The sequence below is a fragment of the Protomyctophum bolini genome (genome assembly GCF_963924005.1).
Source record: "Protomyctophum bolini genome assembly, chromosome: 16".
Lineage (NCBI taxonomy): Eukaryota > Metazoa > Chordata > Actinopteri > Myctophiformes > Myctophidae > Protomyctophum > Protomyctophum bolini.
Window position 1 is genome coordinate 8600043 of NC_137877.1, and position 15000 is coordinate 8615042.

The 15000-nt window shown below is 46.1% G+C and overlaps 1 protein-coding gene across 1 annotated transcript in view; it reads left to right on the forward strand.

Moving 5' to 3' along the window:
• clybl (citrate lyase beta like) overlaps positions 1 to 15000 on the forward strand; it is an 82486-nt gene that overhangs the window by 50279 nt on the left and 17207 nt on the right. Inside the window, exons 3-4 of the mRNA XM_080786265.1 lie at positions 6869 to 7060; positions 14599 to 14700. Of these exons, the coding sequence (XP_080642391.1) occupies positions 6869 to 7060; positions 14599 to 14700 (294 nt within the window). The remainder of the gene's footprint in view (positions 1 to 6868; positions 7061 to 14598; positions 14701 to 15000) is intronic.

The window sequence follows — 15000 nt, forward strand, 5'->3', positions numbered from 1 at the left end:
TGGTTATCTCCTCGTAGAGGCTTTACACAGAAGAATAAATAATGCAAACGCAGAGTGCCTCTGACTGACTGGAGTGGAACGCCTGAGTCTCCTCTGTATCTCCGTCACTTATCCCAATTCTAGCTCTCTCTAAAATGCCATGTGTCACTTGTCAAAATGAATCCAGGGTGACTGGGAATCATGTTAGACACAAACATGAACGCACTCGGGCGAGCGCACGCCACACACACACACACACACACACACGCACTCTCTCTCTCTCTCTCAGACATCAGTCAGATAGCCTTCACGTACACTAGTTTACAGTTCATTTTAAATGGCATCACAAGTTGGCACAGCAGGATGCAAAACATCAGCTCTCGAAGGGAATACAGCTACACTGAATGTGACTCATTCTCTCATCCACTCTACCTCTTCCCTCCCTCTCTCCCCCCTAGCTTACACATGCTCACACATAGACATTGCAAACATGCCCACACTAAACAAGTGTTTAGTTTGGGCCTAAAAGCCCCGCTTGCAGCTCTCTAGAGGCCGCGCGGTTCATCCTGTAATCTGCCCCCGTTAAGATTGTTAAACATCTTTTTCACAAAGTTGACACTTCGACCTGACGGTGGCGCTACAGGAAAAGGTCACAGGGGCAGCCGGGGAGTTGGACAGTGGCTGGACACTACACTAGAGACCGTCCTTCATTCGTCACTGGTGCCGCCGGGTGCTTATAATTGGCTTTATATGCACACACGCACATCTTTGAAAAGAACTCGGTCCTTCCTAATTTCCTTGTGTTTTATACCGATGATACTAATGAAGGCTCTGTTCAATTCTGGTCAAGCAGAGTCAGGGTGCTGCTGTTTGTGTATGTCGGCTCACTGTGGAAACACACCAGTGGGTCTCAAAGTGTCCCCGCGTGGGTTTGCCAAATTGCCCCCGTTACAGGTCTGTAACTGAGAGTCCGTTTTAGGTTCCATTTGTACCACTCAGAGTTATGGGGGGGGGGGTCCTTGAAATGAAATGAATTAATTAGTAGCATCGCTAACACCTGTGAAGGTAGTAGTAGTATAGGGAAGGAGCTCGGAAGCAGGAAGAGTTATTCTGTGTTCAAACAGCCCCATTGGCCGCGTGTTCACAGGTGGGGAAGCCAGCAGGGGGCATTGACTGGTGACTCTTATAGTTTGGTCTGTTCAGCAGGGAGCCGAATTGGGAGGGATATATATAGTGTGTTCGTCCACATGCGTTATTATGTCCTCCCGGTGAAACCCCTCACCACCGCCGGGGGCCTGGCGACTCCATGTGTGTCGGAGAAGACGTGGTTGTCTATACACTCTCCCCCAGACCCAACAGCAATGACAGAGATTATACTCATAGGAATACACTTGACATAAGTGCATACAATTTCTCAAAACGAACATTCATTTAAGCAATATTACACGAGAGGGTGTTGTTTAACGTGATTATTGCCACGACAGTGATGCGGTCAGGAACGAGACGAAGTCGAGTTCGGCAAGCATCACTGAAGTGGCAATAATCACGTTAAACCTGCACACCCTCGAGTGTAATATTGCAATTCTACAACAGTTACCCTTAAAACTAAGAAAATCGCTGAAAAAAAATATATTTTTTTAATGACAGATGTAGTCACTACTCACTAGGACCACAAATGTCCAAAGAAACTAGCTAGCCTAGCCAGCGAGTTTGCTAGCGCTCTGGGAGAACAGAGCGGCTGAATTCTTTGTTTTGATTAGGTGGTGAACAGTGCTGGTTTGATCAACGGCTAGAAACCGTTTCAACCAATCAGATTGCTTCCTCTTAACGACCTGTTGTAAGAATAACATTTATTAACTTCTTGAAGGCTTAGTTGATTGAGAGAAATGATTATATACTTGATTTGTCGTATTGATATTTGATTGCATGGGCCTCGCATAATAATGTATTGATTAATAGGGTTGGTTGTTTAACGTTATAACCGTGTCAAAGGCGCGTGTGACGACATCCATGTTCTGATGCAAGGGGAGGAGGAGGTGGTCCGTGTGACGACATCCATGTTCTGATGCACGGGGAGGAGGAGGTGGTCCCGCTGTGGACAGCGTCGGGACGGTCGTGGTCTGATGTTTTTGTCAGCGAGGCGGACAGGCGGTAGAGAGCCGTGCTGCGCAGCGTATATTGTGCCCGCTCCATAGGAAACCCGGTACTCTGAGGGGGGGGCTGTGTGTTAACGCATTTTGGGCAGGAACCCCTTTTGGTGTTTTAGCTATTGAAAAATAGCAGATCTACAAGCTCATAGCGCCGCACTACAAGCTCGTAGGTCTGCTATTTTCGAAAAACCGTGAAAATGTAGTGCAAGTCGTTGAATATATATTATTTCAGAGCTGACGTTTTTAACTCGAATCTTTGCTTCTTGGGGGGGGGGGGGGGGGGGGCCCGGTCCCTGTCCCTGTCCCTGTCCCTGGAACAACATATTTTCAGATGGGGGGGGGGGGGGTCTTGGGGTCCTTGACATGAAAATGTTTGAGAACGACTGACACATAGAAAACACGAGGTTTTTTTTCAGAAAACTGTGAGGATTTATAGAAGACATTATAGAATCGTTCCCAGGTCTGAATGGGTTAAGGAGCTGCCCTCTCTCTCTCTCTCTCCTAGCAGGTCAGCAGCCTATCTGTACTTGAAAAGACCCTCGTGCGCATCCGTGCGTACGGCGGGGTGGCCTGGCCCTGCCGACAGAACCCCCCCCCCCCACCCTTCCTCCCTACCCCCTCAACCACCACCACCACCGCTCCCCGGCCCACCTGTGTGGCATCCGCCTCTAATGATGAGAGCGGGCGGAGAGAATGAAAGAGGAGCAGGGTAGAGGCAGCGCTGCAGTGCGTATGCTCCGTGGGACGCTGCTGGGGTGATTGGAGGGAGGAGGACCTTTTGAAGCCAACTTGTCGGACGGGGCTGCTGTCTATTAATGTAAAATATCTCCTTTTTCAAAGGAGCTTTATTCAAGCTCGGGAGTAGCGGGGCCCGCTGGAGTCAAGGTGTCTGGCGGAATGTTCTTCTTCTCCTCTCCGTCAATAGAGCAGCCAGAGAGATAAAAGGGGGGGGGGGGAGTGCATGGTGGCCTTATAGTCTCGGCTATAGCTGCCTATATACCGTTCGTAGCTGGCTTCGTTGGTTTTCAGAAGTATACCATCACAAAAGCAAGGGCAGTGGCAGGAGACAAGTCTAGGAATGACTGGGTGTCTGGTTACATGAAAGGAGTTTTTTTTTTTTTTTTAACACACGCAGGCTGGCAGTATATCAGGCGTCCCGACAGACACTGGACTCGGAGACTCAGCCCCTGTTCCTGTCTTTATTTGATCCGGAATGTTATAAAGCGTTGCTTTTTGATGATGATGATGGCGGGCCGGTGGCTGGGCTGGGGGCTGCTATTTATTTAGTTTGGTCAAGGATGAATGTGACTCCGTGGCTGCATGAGGGCAGCCAGCGGCTTAAGGCAGATCCATTTCTCCTCCGCGCTGGCGGACCCTCTAGAGAGAGGACAGTGAATATAGAGAGAGGCATGAATTTTATCCACCATGTAGCAGGTTTATGAATCGTGAGTTATGGCCGCGTAAATCGCTCTGCCGTCCGTTTTTAGTTACCGCTTGTACAGTTATGGGTCTATCAGTGTGTGTGTGTGTGTGTGTGTGTGTGTGTGTGTGTGTGTGTGTGTGTGTGTGTGTGTGTGTGTGTGTGTGTGTGAGCGAGAGCGGGGACTGACAGCACTTCATTCTAGACCTTCACTAAGACTAAGAGATCACAGCACACTCACGGCGTAACGATGCCTCTCGTCTCCTCTAAACCATTTTGTTCGGGAACCCCTTTTTGGTATTTTAAACTTTATGTCATGCTTTAGCTATTGAAAAATAGCAGATCTACAAGCTCATAGCGCGCCACCGAGTGGCGCGCTACGAGCTTGTAGGTCTGCTATTTTTGAAAAATCGAAGAACGACTGACATAGAAACATGGCTTTTTCAGAAAACTGTCAGGACGTAGAAGACATTTTTAGAATCTGATCTCGGGTCAGAATGGGCTAATGCTGCGAACAGACGACCACGTATAGGAGCCGCAGCCCCAGAGATGACCCCCTCCTATTAAATCCCGGGCCTAATCTTTGATATGTACTTTGATACCATATTTTATTGATATTGGGGAGGGGTGTTCATAACATCAAGTGAAGTTCTGCATTCCTAGGAGATCAGAGTCTGTCTCTGTCTCCAGAGCGCCGTCCCATGACCCCTGAGTAAGAGATGCCCCGATACTTTTATCGCTATCGGAGGGGGGAAAGTATCGGATCGGGCCTTTTTTTTTGGGTCATTATCGGGTCATATCGGTATCGGCGAATATGCCAGTCTAAACCACAGATCCGACACAGTGGGTTAAGGGGGTTGACACTATGGCAGGTAAATAAAATGTTGGGGCATGTGGAGTTTGCTTTGGAGTTGCCCAAACTGCAAGTGCACATTTGAGTGAGGAGTCTGCTATACACACAACACGAGATATATACAGTATATAGCTAGATAGCTATAAACACTATTCCCAGTCGGTGGACTTAAATAAGATATTTTTTATTATATTATTCTCTGGTATCGGTATCGATATTGGCTAACACAGAAATGGGATCGGAAAGGAAAGGAAAAATCGGGACATCCATTCCTTACCCCTGAGGTTCCCCCCACACCACCACCACCACAACACAGCAGAATAAAGTTCTACTCCTCTGAAGTTCTACTCCACCTTGTACTACCAGCGTCTCGCAAGAGATGTGGAGGAATGGGCTTTACGTTGTGTGTCTCTGTTGTGCACTTACATCATATACGTACAGTGCACACTAGAGGCCGAACAATGCAAAAATGTTGGGTCTGACGCCGATCCCGATTTAGGAGAGTCCCCAGACCACCGGTTTAACCACCGGTATTTTGTCAAAAAGAGTACGATTTTGAAATCAATTTGAAACGCTTTGATGTGATCAAAGTATACTATTTGAGAGCGTTTTAAGTTATAAGCAAACTTAAATAAAAAATAAGCATTTTAAATGCTTATTTGGAGTATAGAGAAGTATAAATTTGAATGTATGAAAACATTTGACCACTTTCACCATCTCTATTCAAAACCATTCTAAAATAGGCAATCTTCTCAATCTCACAATGCATGAAATTGCAGCATGCTGTGAGCTTGTGTACATTTTTCAAAACTAATTTGAAAATCTTCACTAATGACCCAACATATAGGGACGTCACGTTGAAAGTGGTTACAAATCGGGAAAGTTTTTCTGCATGGATGCTGATGGCTATATGTTATGAAACATAATGGCTAAAATCAAATAATGGCGGAAATATGGACCAGACCGTTATATCGTCCGGGCTCTAGTACACACACACACACACACACACACACACACACACACACAGTCACACAGTCACACACACACACTCCGGTATTGGTCAGTTTGTCTTCTAAGTAAGATGGTCTGCTGCTTATCAGCCAGTTCAAATATCCCTGTATGATTTTGTGACGCAGAACACAATCGACGTTATTTGCATGATCTAGTGGCGGTCAAGCGTGTTATAGCAGGGCATCTCGTTTCCTGACGTGCCATTTCAACCTCAATAAAGAACGAATAAAATAAAACGTAACAATAAAATGAAACGCGCCATATATATTAGTAAATGGCCCATCTGTTGGGTATCAATCTGTTTTTTCTTTTTCTAAGGATTCCATGTTCGGCGTAAGTTCCAAAAAATGCCAAGCGGAACATCAGAGCATCTGTACCACACACACACGCGCACACACACACGCACACACACGCACACACACGCACACACGTGCACGCACACACGCACACACAGAGGCACTCACAGGCCCCAGCCTCTGATCTGACCCGACAACTCCTAAGCTACCATTTCCTCATGCTGTTTAACTCGGAACACATTTCTCCCAGAGAGCCTTTCTCCTCTCCCAGTCCAGAGACCTCTCTCTCTCTCTCTCTCTCCCCGCTCTCTGTCCCTCGTTCCCTCCATTCTCCTCTTCTCCTGTAGCCCAGCATCTGGTTTGAATCTAGTGATGTGGTGCGTGTGTGTGTGTGTGTGTGTGTGTGTGCGTGTGTGTGTGTGTGTGTGTGTGTGTGTGTGTGTGTGTGTGTGTGTGTGTGTGTGTGTGTGCGCGCTACGTGTTACTGATAGACGCTGCCTGCCACCGCTGGCTCCTCCTTGTCTTTTCTTCCGGTCTGTCGTCTCACAGCGCCTGTTTGTTTGCGGAGAGGAGAAGGTTTCCCTTCAGTTTGCATCGTGTCAGACAGACTGGTAAAAATATATGGTAAATGGTGCCTTTATCCAAGGCGCTTTACATAGATGGTGCATTACATTCACCCATTCACGATACCTTCCTGGACTACAATTCCCATAATACTTTGGTGCACTGCTCCTCCTTGTGGATAGGGGGAGGGCTGTCTTACTGAGACCACATATAGTCCAGGAAGTAAGTGATCCCAGTGTCCCATTACATCAGAGACACTGGGCTCACTGCTACAATCTAAAATATCTAAAACCACATATTACACACATAAAGACCCCCATGCAGGAAAGTGTTCTAAAGCTCCTAAATGTCATTAACATATATTTTTTAGCAAAAAGGGTGAAGTGTTCCTTTAACAATTGCATCATGTTACTGAATAACAGTGATGATTTGTTGTTGTTTGTTGTGTTTGTTGTGTTTGAAAGTGTTCTAAAGCTCCTAAATGTCATTAACATATATTTTTTTAGCAAAAAGGGTGAAGTGTCCCTTTAACAATTGCATCATGTTACTGAATAACAGTGATGATTTGTTGTTGTTTTGCTGTGCTGCCCTCCAGACGGAGGCCAGGGAGACCATCCCCAGGATGCTGGCGGAGTTGGACCTGGGCAGGACGGAGAAGTGTGTGCGGGTCAACTCCGTGTCCAGCGGTCTGGCTGATGACGACCTCCGGGTCATACTGGGGGAGGCGGAGGTGCTTCCCCCTGCCCTCATGCTGCCCAAGGTGGAGGACACCCAGGAGGTGCAGTGGGTAAGTGCTGGCTAGATGCACAGTGTGGTTCTTCTTTAAAAAGCCATTCTGACCTGAGATCAGTTTCTAAAAAAATGTCTGTTTGAATATGACAGTTTTCTGGAAAAAGCTATGTTTCTATGTGTCAGTCGTTCTTCGATTTTTCAAAAAATAGCAGACCTACAAGCTCGTAGCGCGCCACTCGGTGGCGCGCTATGAGCTTGTAGATCTGCTATTTTTCAATGGCTAAAGCGTAAGATAATGCTAACGCCAAAAGGGGTGATATAAAGAGCTTTCTGAAAAACCTATGTTTCTATGTCAGTGGTGCTCAACCTTTTTCACATCAATGACCACCCAGAGATATCTGTATTTGGTTGCGGACCCCCCCCCCCCCCCCCCCCCTCTGAAAATATGTTGTTCTATAGGGACTGAAAGAATATATACATTCAAAGATTTGCGCCATATTGTCACGATTTTTCAAAAATCGACCGATCTACAAGCTCGTCGTGCTGCACTCGCTGCCGCGCTATGAGCTTGTAGATCTGCCATATTTCAATAGCTAAAGTATAACGTAATGCTTAAAACACCAAGAGGGGTTCCTGTCGTACATGGGTTAAAAACAACAAGAAAATCCACAACGTACCACTAAATGAAGCCATCAGTGGGGGGGGGGGGGTTTTGCCTTTATTATTGAAACATGCAGCACAAGAGGCACCCTCTCTAGATCCCCTATAGGGGAAAGCAGGGAACTGTTAAGCATACAAAAAAAAATGAACATGGCTATAAAAAAAAAAAAAGAATACCCATGACATTTCTCCTCTTCTCGCTGCGTCTCCATAAAGAACAACACTGGCACTCATAGCACAAACTCATGAAGTAAGAGGAAACCACGGGAATCTTCAAAGCAACAATAACAAAACTTTTCCATTTCCCAGTTGAAGAGCGGGGGAATCGATCCCTGTGGCAGGACCTATAGGGAGAGAAACTGTATTTTTCTTGGCTCTGGCGCAAGAAATGGATGACATTTCTGCAGATTATAGCTTCAAGAAGCTGTATAGAGACTGAGAGGTCCTTGAAAAATGGCACAATGGAACCACTGCTGGAACAAAACAAAAGGTCATGTTGTGTCCTATACCGCGCTAAAACCTCACCTATAACCAAACTATACAAACTCTCAACCACACCTACGGTGCATATAGAATGGAAATAAGCTGCAATGGCAAAAAAATATCTTTTCACTTCAAAGGCGCAAATCTTAATATTGTATAACCTGTATCCGTTGTCCAAACATGTCACTGCTGGTTCAAACAAGCTCCCGTTCTATTAGGGGCTTATATTCCGGGCCCAATACCTTATTGGTCGTCGTTTTCAACCTATATTATTGGCTGACCAATAAATTACCCCCCCAAGTTGCCTGCACCATAGTTAACCCATTCGGACCTGAGATCAGATTCTAAAATGTCTTTTTGAAAATGACAGTTTTCTGAAAAAAGCCACGTTTCTATGTTTCTATGTCGATTTTTCAAAGATAGCAGACCTACAAGCTCGTAAGCGCGCCACTCGGTGGCGCGCTATGAGCTTGTAGATCTGCTATTTTTGGGTTGGTATGCAAAATGGGTTAAGACTAAAGAGGCGTGTTGTGTGTTTGGCCGCCATCGTCCCTCTGGCTCTCTCTCTCTCTATAAAGGGGCGCTGTGCAGGATGTCAGCCTCTCACAGGTCAGGAGACAGTGACATCATTAAAGCAGGGCCCTTTCTGATCAGCTCCATGTGGACACTTACCGGGAGGAACCCTATTACTGTCTTGTCTGTCTGTCTGTCTGTCTGTCTGTCTGTCTGTCTGTCTGTCTGTCTGTCTGTCTGTCTGTCTGTCTGTCTGTCTGTCTGTCTGTCTGTCTGTCTCTCTGTCTGTCTGCACATCTGTCCGCCGCTCTGTCTCCTTCTGTCTCTCTGTCTCTCTGTCTCTCTCTCTCTCTCTCTTCTCTCTCTCTCTCTCTCTCTCTCTCTCTCTCTCTCTCTCTCTCTCTCTCTCTCTCTCTCTCTCTTCTCTCTCTCTCTCTCTCTCTCTCTCTCTCTCTCTCTCTCTGTGTTCTCTGTGATATCAATCTCTCTCCAGTTCTTCTCCTTTTTTCTGTCTGTTTATTATGCCTGGGATTTTACATGGCATGAGGCTCTATTCTTCCAGTGGACGTTTGTGTTGAATAGCGTCAGATTGCAAAAATTGCCAATGTGAGAAGAAATGGGAGATGATGAGAAGGTGGGGGGGGTGTGGGGTGGGTGGGGGGGGGGGTGTTCAGGGCACCGAGGAGGAAAGCACTGCAAAAGAAAGAGAAAGAGAGAGAGAGAGAGAGAGAGAGAGAGAGTGAAAGGAGGTTGTCCAGTCCTTTCCTCTGTGTTTTACGCAAAGACACACGCACACACGCACGCACGCACACACACACACGCACGCACGCACACACACACACGCACACGCACACGCACACGCACACACACACACAGACTGCGGGGCCAGGAGCAGGAAGTTTTTAACTAGTGGTTTTAATTAGAACACGTCTATTTCCTGCTTGCCCTCTCTTTCTTCCCAGTCTAATTGCCGACAGGTGTCTCTCTCTCTCCTCTCTCTCTCTCTCTCTCTCTCTCTCTCTTCACTAGCTGTCTCTCTCTCTCTCTCTCTCTCTCTCTCTCTCTCTCTCTCTCTCTTCACTAGCTGTCTCTCTCTCTCTCTCTCTCTCTCTCTCTCTCTTCACTAGCTGTCTCTCTCTCTCTCTCTCTCTCTCTCTCTCTCTCTCTCTTCACTAGCTGTCTCTCTCTCTCTCTCTCTCTCTCTCTCTCTCTCTCTCTTCACTAGCTGTCTCTCTCTCTCTCTCTCTTCACTAGCTGTCTCTCTCTCTCTCTCTCTCTCTCCCTCTCTCTCTCTCTCTCTCTCTCTTCACTAGCTGTCTCTCCGTTCGCCTCCTTTTCTGAACTTCAAAAGGCATCTTTTTCTTTTCTCTCTCAGATGTCTATATTATATGCTGGATATTTTAACCGCATATTAAAAGACTGACTGCACCTCAAATATCTGCTTAAGCGACCACCAGTTTGTGTGTGTGTGTGTGTGTGTGTGTGTGTGTGTGTGTGTTTGCAGGTGCACACTTGTTGTCACTATAAATACTATACCGAATTATTACATTATATTATATGAATGTATTGTACACATTGCTGAGTTGGACTGCCACTCTGCCTCTGCTGCCAAACGTTGCATGTGCACATCTTCGCACACGTGTCTATGTGTGTTTTCCGTGCGCTGTAAGCATGTCTCTGATTCTCTCCACCCTTGTAAAGGCAAAGGCAGTAAATCCCTCTCCTGTTTATTTTCCTCCTTTTTTCTTTCTTTTTTTATTGATATTAGCCAAAAGGAAACCTCCAGACTGATTTGTTACTAAAAGATGGACTTACTTGTTTTCCTTTGTGTGGAAATCTTTAGCTCTGCCTTCCTCCCCCCCCTCCCCCCCCCCCCCCCCAGCCCTTGTGTGACTGACAGGGCCCTATTGGGGCGATAACAGGCGTAACTACCCTCCCTTTTGTCCGAGGGACAATTCTCACACAAATTCGGAGCCGTGCGCATTCTTTCGCCCCGCCACACTATTTTGGTGTGCACTCGGACCGAAAGAATTGCCCCTGGCCTCCGCTATACCCCTCTCCTCTCCTCCTCCTCCTCCTCCTCCTCCGTCCCTCCTCCTCCCCATCCCTTTCTCCGCTTCCCCTCTGTGAAATGAACACTTCAGCAGGCCGGAAACATTTAATCTGGCCCCCTTTTGAAGAAAATTAATTGAAACTTGTCCCACTATAGCTTCCTTTTTTCTTCTCGAGTCCCCGTCTCTCTCCTCCCTCCTCCTTCCCTGCTTCTTCTTCTCATGGGCCGGGGGTTTGTTGTGAAATCCCTTGGCAGACTTGTGTGTTGTAGCGTCGTGGCACTAAATGGTTTGAAGGAGAGGTGTGATTAACCCATTTTGGGTGGGAACCCCTTTTGGTGTTAGCATTATGTTATGCTTTAGCTATATATGAAAAATAGCAGATCTACAAGCTCATAGCGCGCCACACTACAAGCTTGTAGGTCTGCTTGTTTTGAAAAATCGTGAAAGTGCCTCAAATTTGGATTTTTTTTTTTTTGCAGAACGAACGTTTTTAACTCAAATCTTTGCATCTGAGGGGTTCCTGGAACAACATATTTTCAGATGGGGGGGGGGGGGGGGGGGGGGTCAGCGGCCAATTACATTTAATTTTTGGGGTCCTTGACATGAAATATTGAGTGATATATATATATATATAGGCCTAGAAATATAGGTATTTCAGAAAACCGAAGACATTATTTTCAGGCCTAAATGGGTTAATGTTGGTTTTCTACTTTTTTTAGAGCGTCTCTAAAAAAAAAAAAAGGTTTAGAGAGTCTCTCACTCAATGTGAGTGATGATGGTCCTCACGTTGAGTGCCGGCTAATGGTTTGTACCTATAAAGCCAGAGGAACAATCGACCAAGCGTCTCTTGTGCGCGCCATGAATTGGGGCCCTTAACGTCCATTATGGACGAACTGGAGAGTATACACCAAAAGCATATAAACATGGAGAGAGAGAGACACTCAGCTGTCAAAGCCAATGGCGCTGTCGATGGAGCTGCCATTTGTTCTCACACATATGCCCTGTCGTCGTCACAGCCTGGTGAGGACGTTGTGCACAGTCATGGTCGTAGCGCTCATGGTATTCTGCATGTATTATCCATCAGGTATGATGATATCCAGACCCAATATATGGATATCATACGCCCTCTTTTTATAGCACCCATTCCCTCCCTCGTCCTCTGTCGGTCTTAACCCTCTCTCTCCTTCTCTCTCTCTCTCTCTCGTTCTCTCCACATTTGGGGAAGGGAGAGAGAGAGAGGGTGGGTGGTGGGTTGGGTTGGGTTGGGTGGGGGGGGGCTTATATTATGCTAAGCCCCCAGCGTTAGTTTTTTTTTTTTGTATTTTTTTTATATGTTGCCATAGCAGCCTTGCTCCTGCAGGGTTGTGACCTCAGATGATTACAGTACAAAGCCTATTGGGTCTTGAAAACCTTCTTTGAAGATGAAAAGTCTTTGATGGGTTTGTATTTATGCAAATCTCTTCAGATATGATTTATCCTACTGAGATTGAATGGGGAGATGATTAAAATTGGCCCTTTTTTTTTTTTTTTTTTCCTTCTCCCTCCTCCCCCCACCTAAAAAAAATCCTTCAACGGAGGCCCCGGTCTTTTGAGTTTTTGAGAACAAGTGTGGCATGAGTGGGAGCGTGGGGGGCTATTTTTGGTTCTCATTTATACAAGAAGGGAGGGAGAAGAGAGAAAAAATAGCCGCACACTTTACCTGAGGTTATTTATATCTGTCACCTTATCCCTCCGTGTGTGTGTGTGTGTGTGTGTGTGTGTGTGTGTGTGTGTGTGTGTGTGTGTGTGTGTGTGTGTGTGTGTGTGTGTGTGTGAAAGAGAGAGTGAAGAAGAGAAGGAGGGGGAACATGGAGTTAGACATTTCTACTCCCATACCCCCCCCCCTCCCACACACACCCACACACACACACACCTCCCCTGCCCTCCCTGCTTCATTTTTTTTTAAGGGTGGTGGGGGGGCGTTCAGGCTTTGAAAGAGAATATCTGACGGTGGGGGCTTTTGTGTGCGTTTCCAGATGATAGATTTTGGGAATTTGGGGGCTATATACCCCACTGGCAGTCCAGTGGCTGGCTGTGAAGGAGGCTGGTCTGTTGGAAAAAATTGGAATGCTTTGGTCTTCAAAGAACTAAAAGTTGGTTCGTTCTCTAAAGCCTCCTTCTTTTAGGTGAGCTCGCATTATTAGCACTAGGAGGAATGAAGGCCTCCGCGAGTGTGTGTCATATCACAGTCTGATTGTCGCCGGGGCGGGGCGGCTATAGCGGAATGGAATAATAATGCAAAAAAAAGGGGAAATGCACTCAAATACACACCCCCTGAATCTTGTTTTGTTATTTCCCCCGCCACCTTAACCATGTTGTTTTGTGTATGTTTCATGTGTGTGTATACAGTACACGTATGCATGTGTTTTTTTTTGTCTCTTTGGAGATGAGATGGAGAGTGTGTGTGTGTGTGTGTGTGTGTGTGTGTGTGTGTGTGTGTGTGTGTGTATAAACGGTGTTTGTATGAATGGCATATTGTAGCAGACGACTTCAGGCTCTGGGGGAAACCGTGTTGATCATTCAAAGAATATTTCCTCTTTTGGTTTGTGCACACTGCACACACACACACACACACACACACACACACAAAACCCCCACACACACACACACACACACACACACACACACACACACACACACACACACACACACTCCCAATACGTAATATTTGTCTCTGAATAAAGGCTGCAATGAGAATGGTGCAGGTAATAAAGGTGTCAAGTTTCTTCTCAAAAAATATTAAAATTCAATTTCCTTCTCTCTCTCTCTCTCTCTCTCTCTCAGTGTGTCCCACCGTGGTGTTTTTATAAAGCCCTGTCTTATCATTTTGCTTGTATTGTTAATCCTGAATATTTTTCACGGTTTCAAATTCACTCTGACACGAAGCAGTTTGATATCTCAGTTTGTCCCCCTGTTCGTGTTACACGGCCGAGGCATTCATGACATCACTCACCCATCCGCTCTGACTGCTGAACCTCGCTATGCGCCGTCATCATCATCACACAGCAAAGATATGTCAAAAACACTTAACCCATTTAGACCTGACGTCGAAATTTAATAAATGTCTTCTAAATCCTATGTCGGAAATGTTTTTCTGACATACCTCATGTTTCTCTATCAGTGGTGCTCAATATTTCATGTCAAGGACCCCCCCCCCCCCCCCCCCCATCTGAAAATATGTTATTCCAGGGACCCCTCAGAAGCAAAGATTTGAGTTAAAAATGTTTTCTGTGAAAGAATATAAATTCAAAGATTCGCACCACATTTTCATGATTTCTCAAAAATCTACAAGCTATGAGCTTGTAGATCTGCTATTTTTCAATAATAAGGGATCCCCGGCCAAAATGGGTTAAGCCCTGTTTTGTACTTTGTATACGTATGACGGTGTTGCACGGAAAATAGTCAAACGGCAGCAGAACTACGAGCTCGCGACACCTCGCATCGAGACAAATCGTAAGCTTATTGTGAACCTGCGATATTTTCAGTATTTCTTGAAGATTTTTCTATAACGACATGCCCCCAAAAATAGGGACGACAGGTTGTGACAGGTGGTTAAAAAGCAAAGTTTTGCATATAAAGAAAAGGAATTCACTCCCAAAAGTAAACACACGGCTAAAAAGGCACAATACAGCATGAAGCTACGGTGGTCACGCAAGGAAACTGACACATCCTGGCTGTGTGCTTGTCTTAGAAGAGATCAACAGTGGATGTCTCTCTCTACTGTGGCGAAAACAAATAAATGCATTGTGATTGCTTCCCCCCTCCCCATATTCAGATGAGCACCGACTGTATTTAATGAGGCGCCTGTGTGTGTGTGTGTGTGTGTGTGTGTGTGTGTGTTAAGTTCGTTGACAGGTTTCAGCGCCACTTGAAAGGACGGGCGCTGACGGAGCCCATTCGGCTGGTCACCTTCGTGGAGACCGCTGTGGGCCTGCTCAATTTTAAGGTAAATTGCAAAAACAAAAATCCCAACACCAACCCCCCCCACACACACACACACAAAACTGCCTGCGTAAGACCTTCTGCTGTTTGTCCCTCGTTCACTTTAGATTAACCCGTTTAGGCCTGAAGTCGAAATTTTATAAATGTCTTTTTTTTTCTTTTCTGAAAAACCTCATGTTTGTATATCAGTGGTTCTCAATATTTCATGTCAAGGAAACCCCCGAAAAATATATGAAATTGGCCGCTGACACCCCCCCCCCCCCCCCCCCCATCTGAAAATGTGTTGTTTCAGGGACCCCCCCTC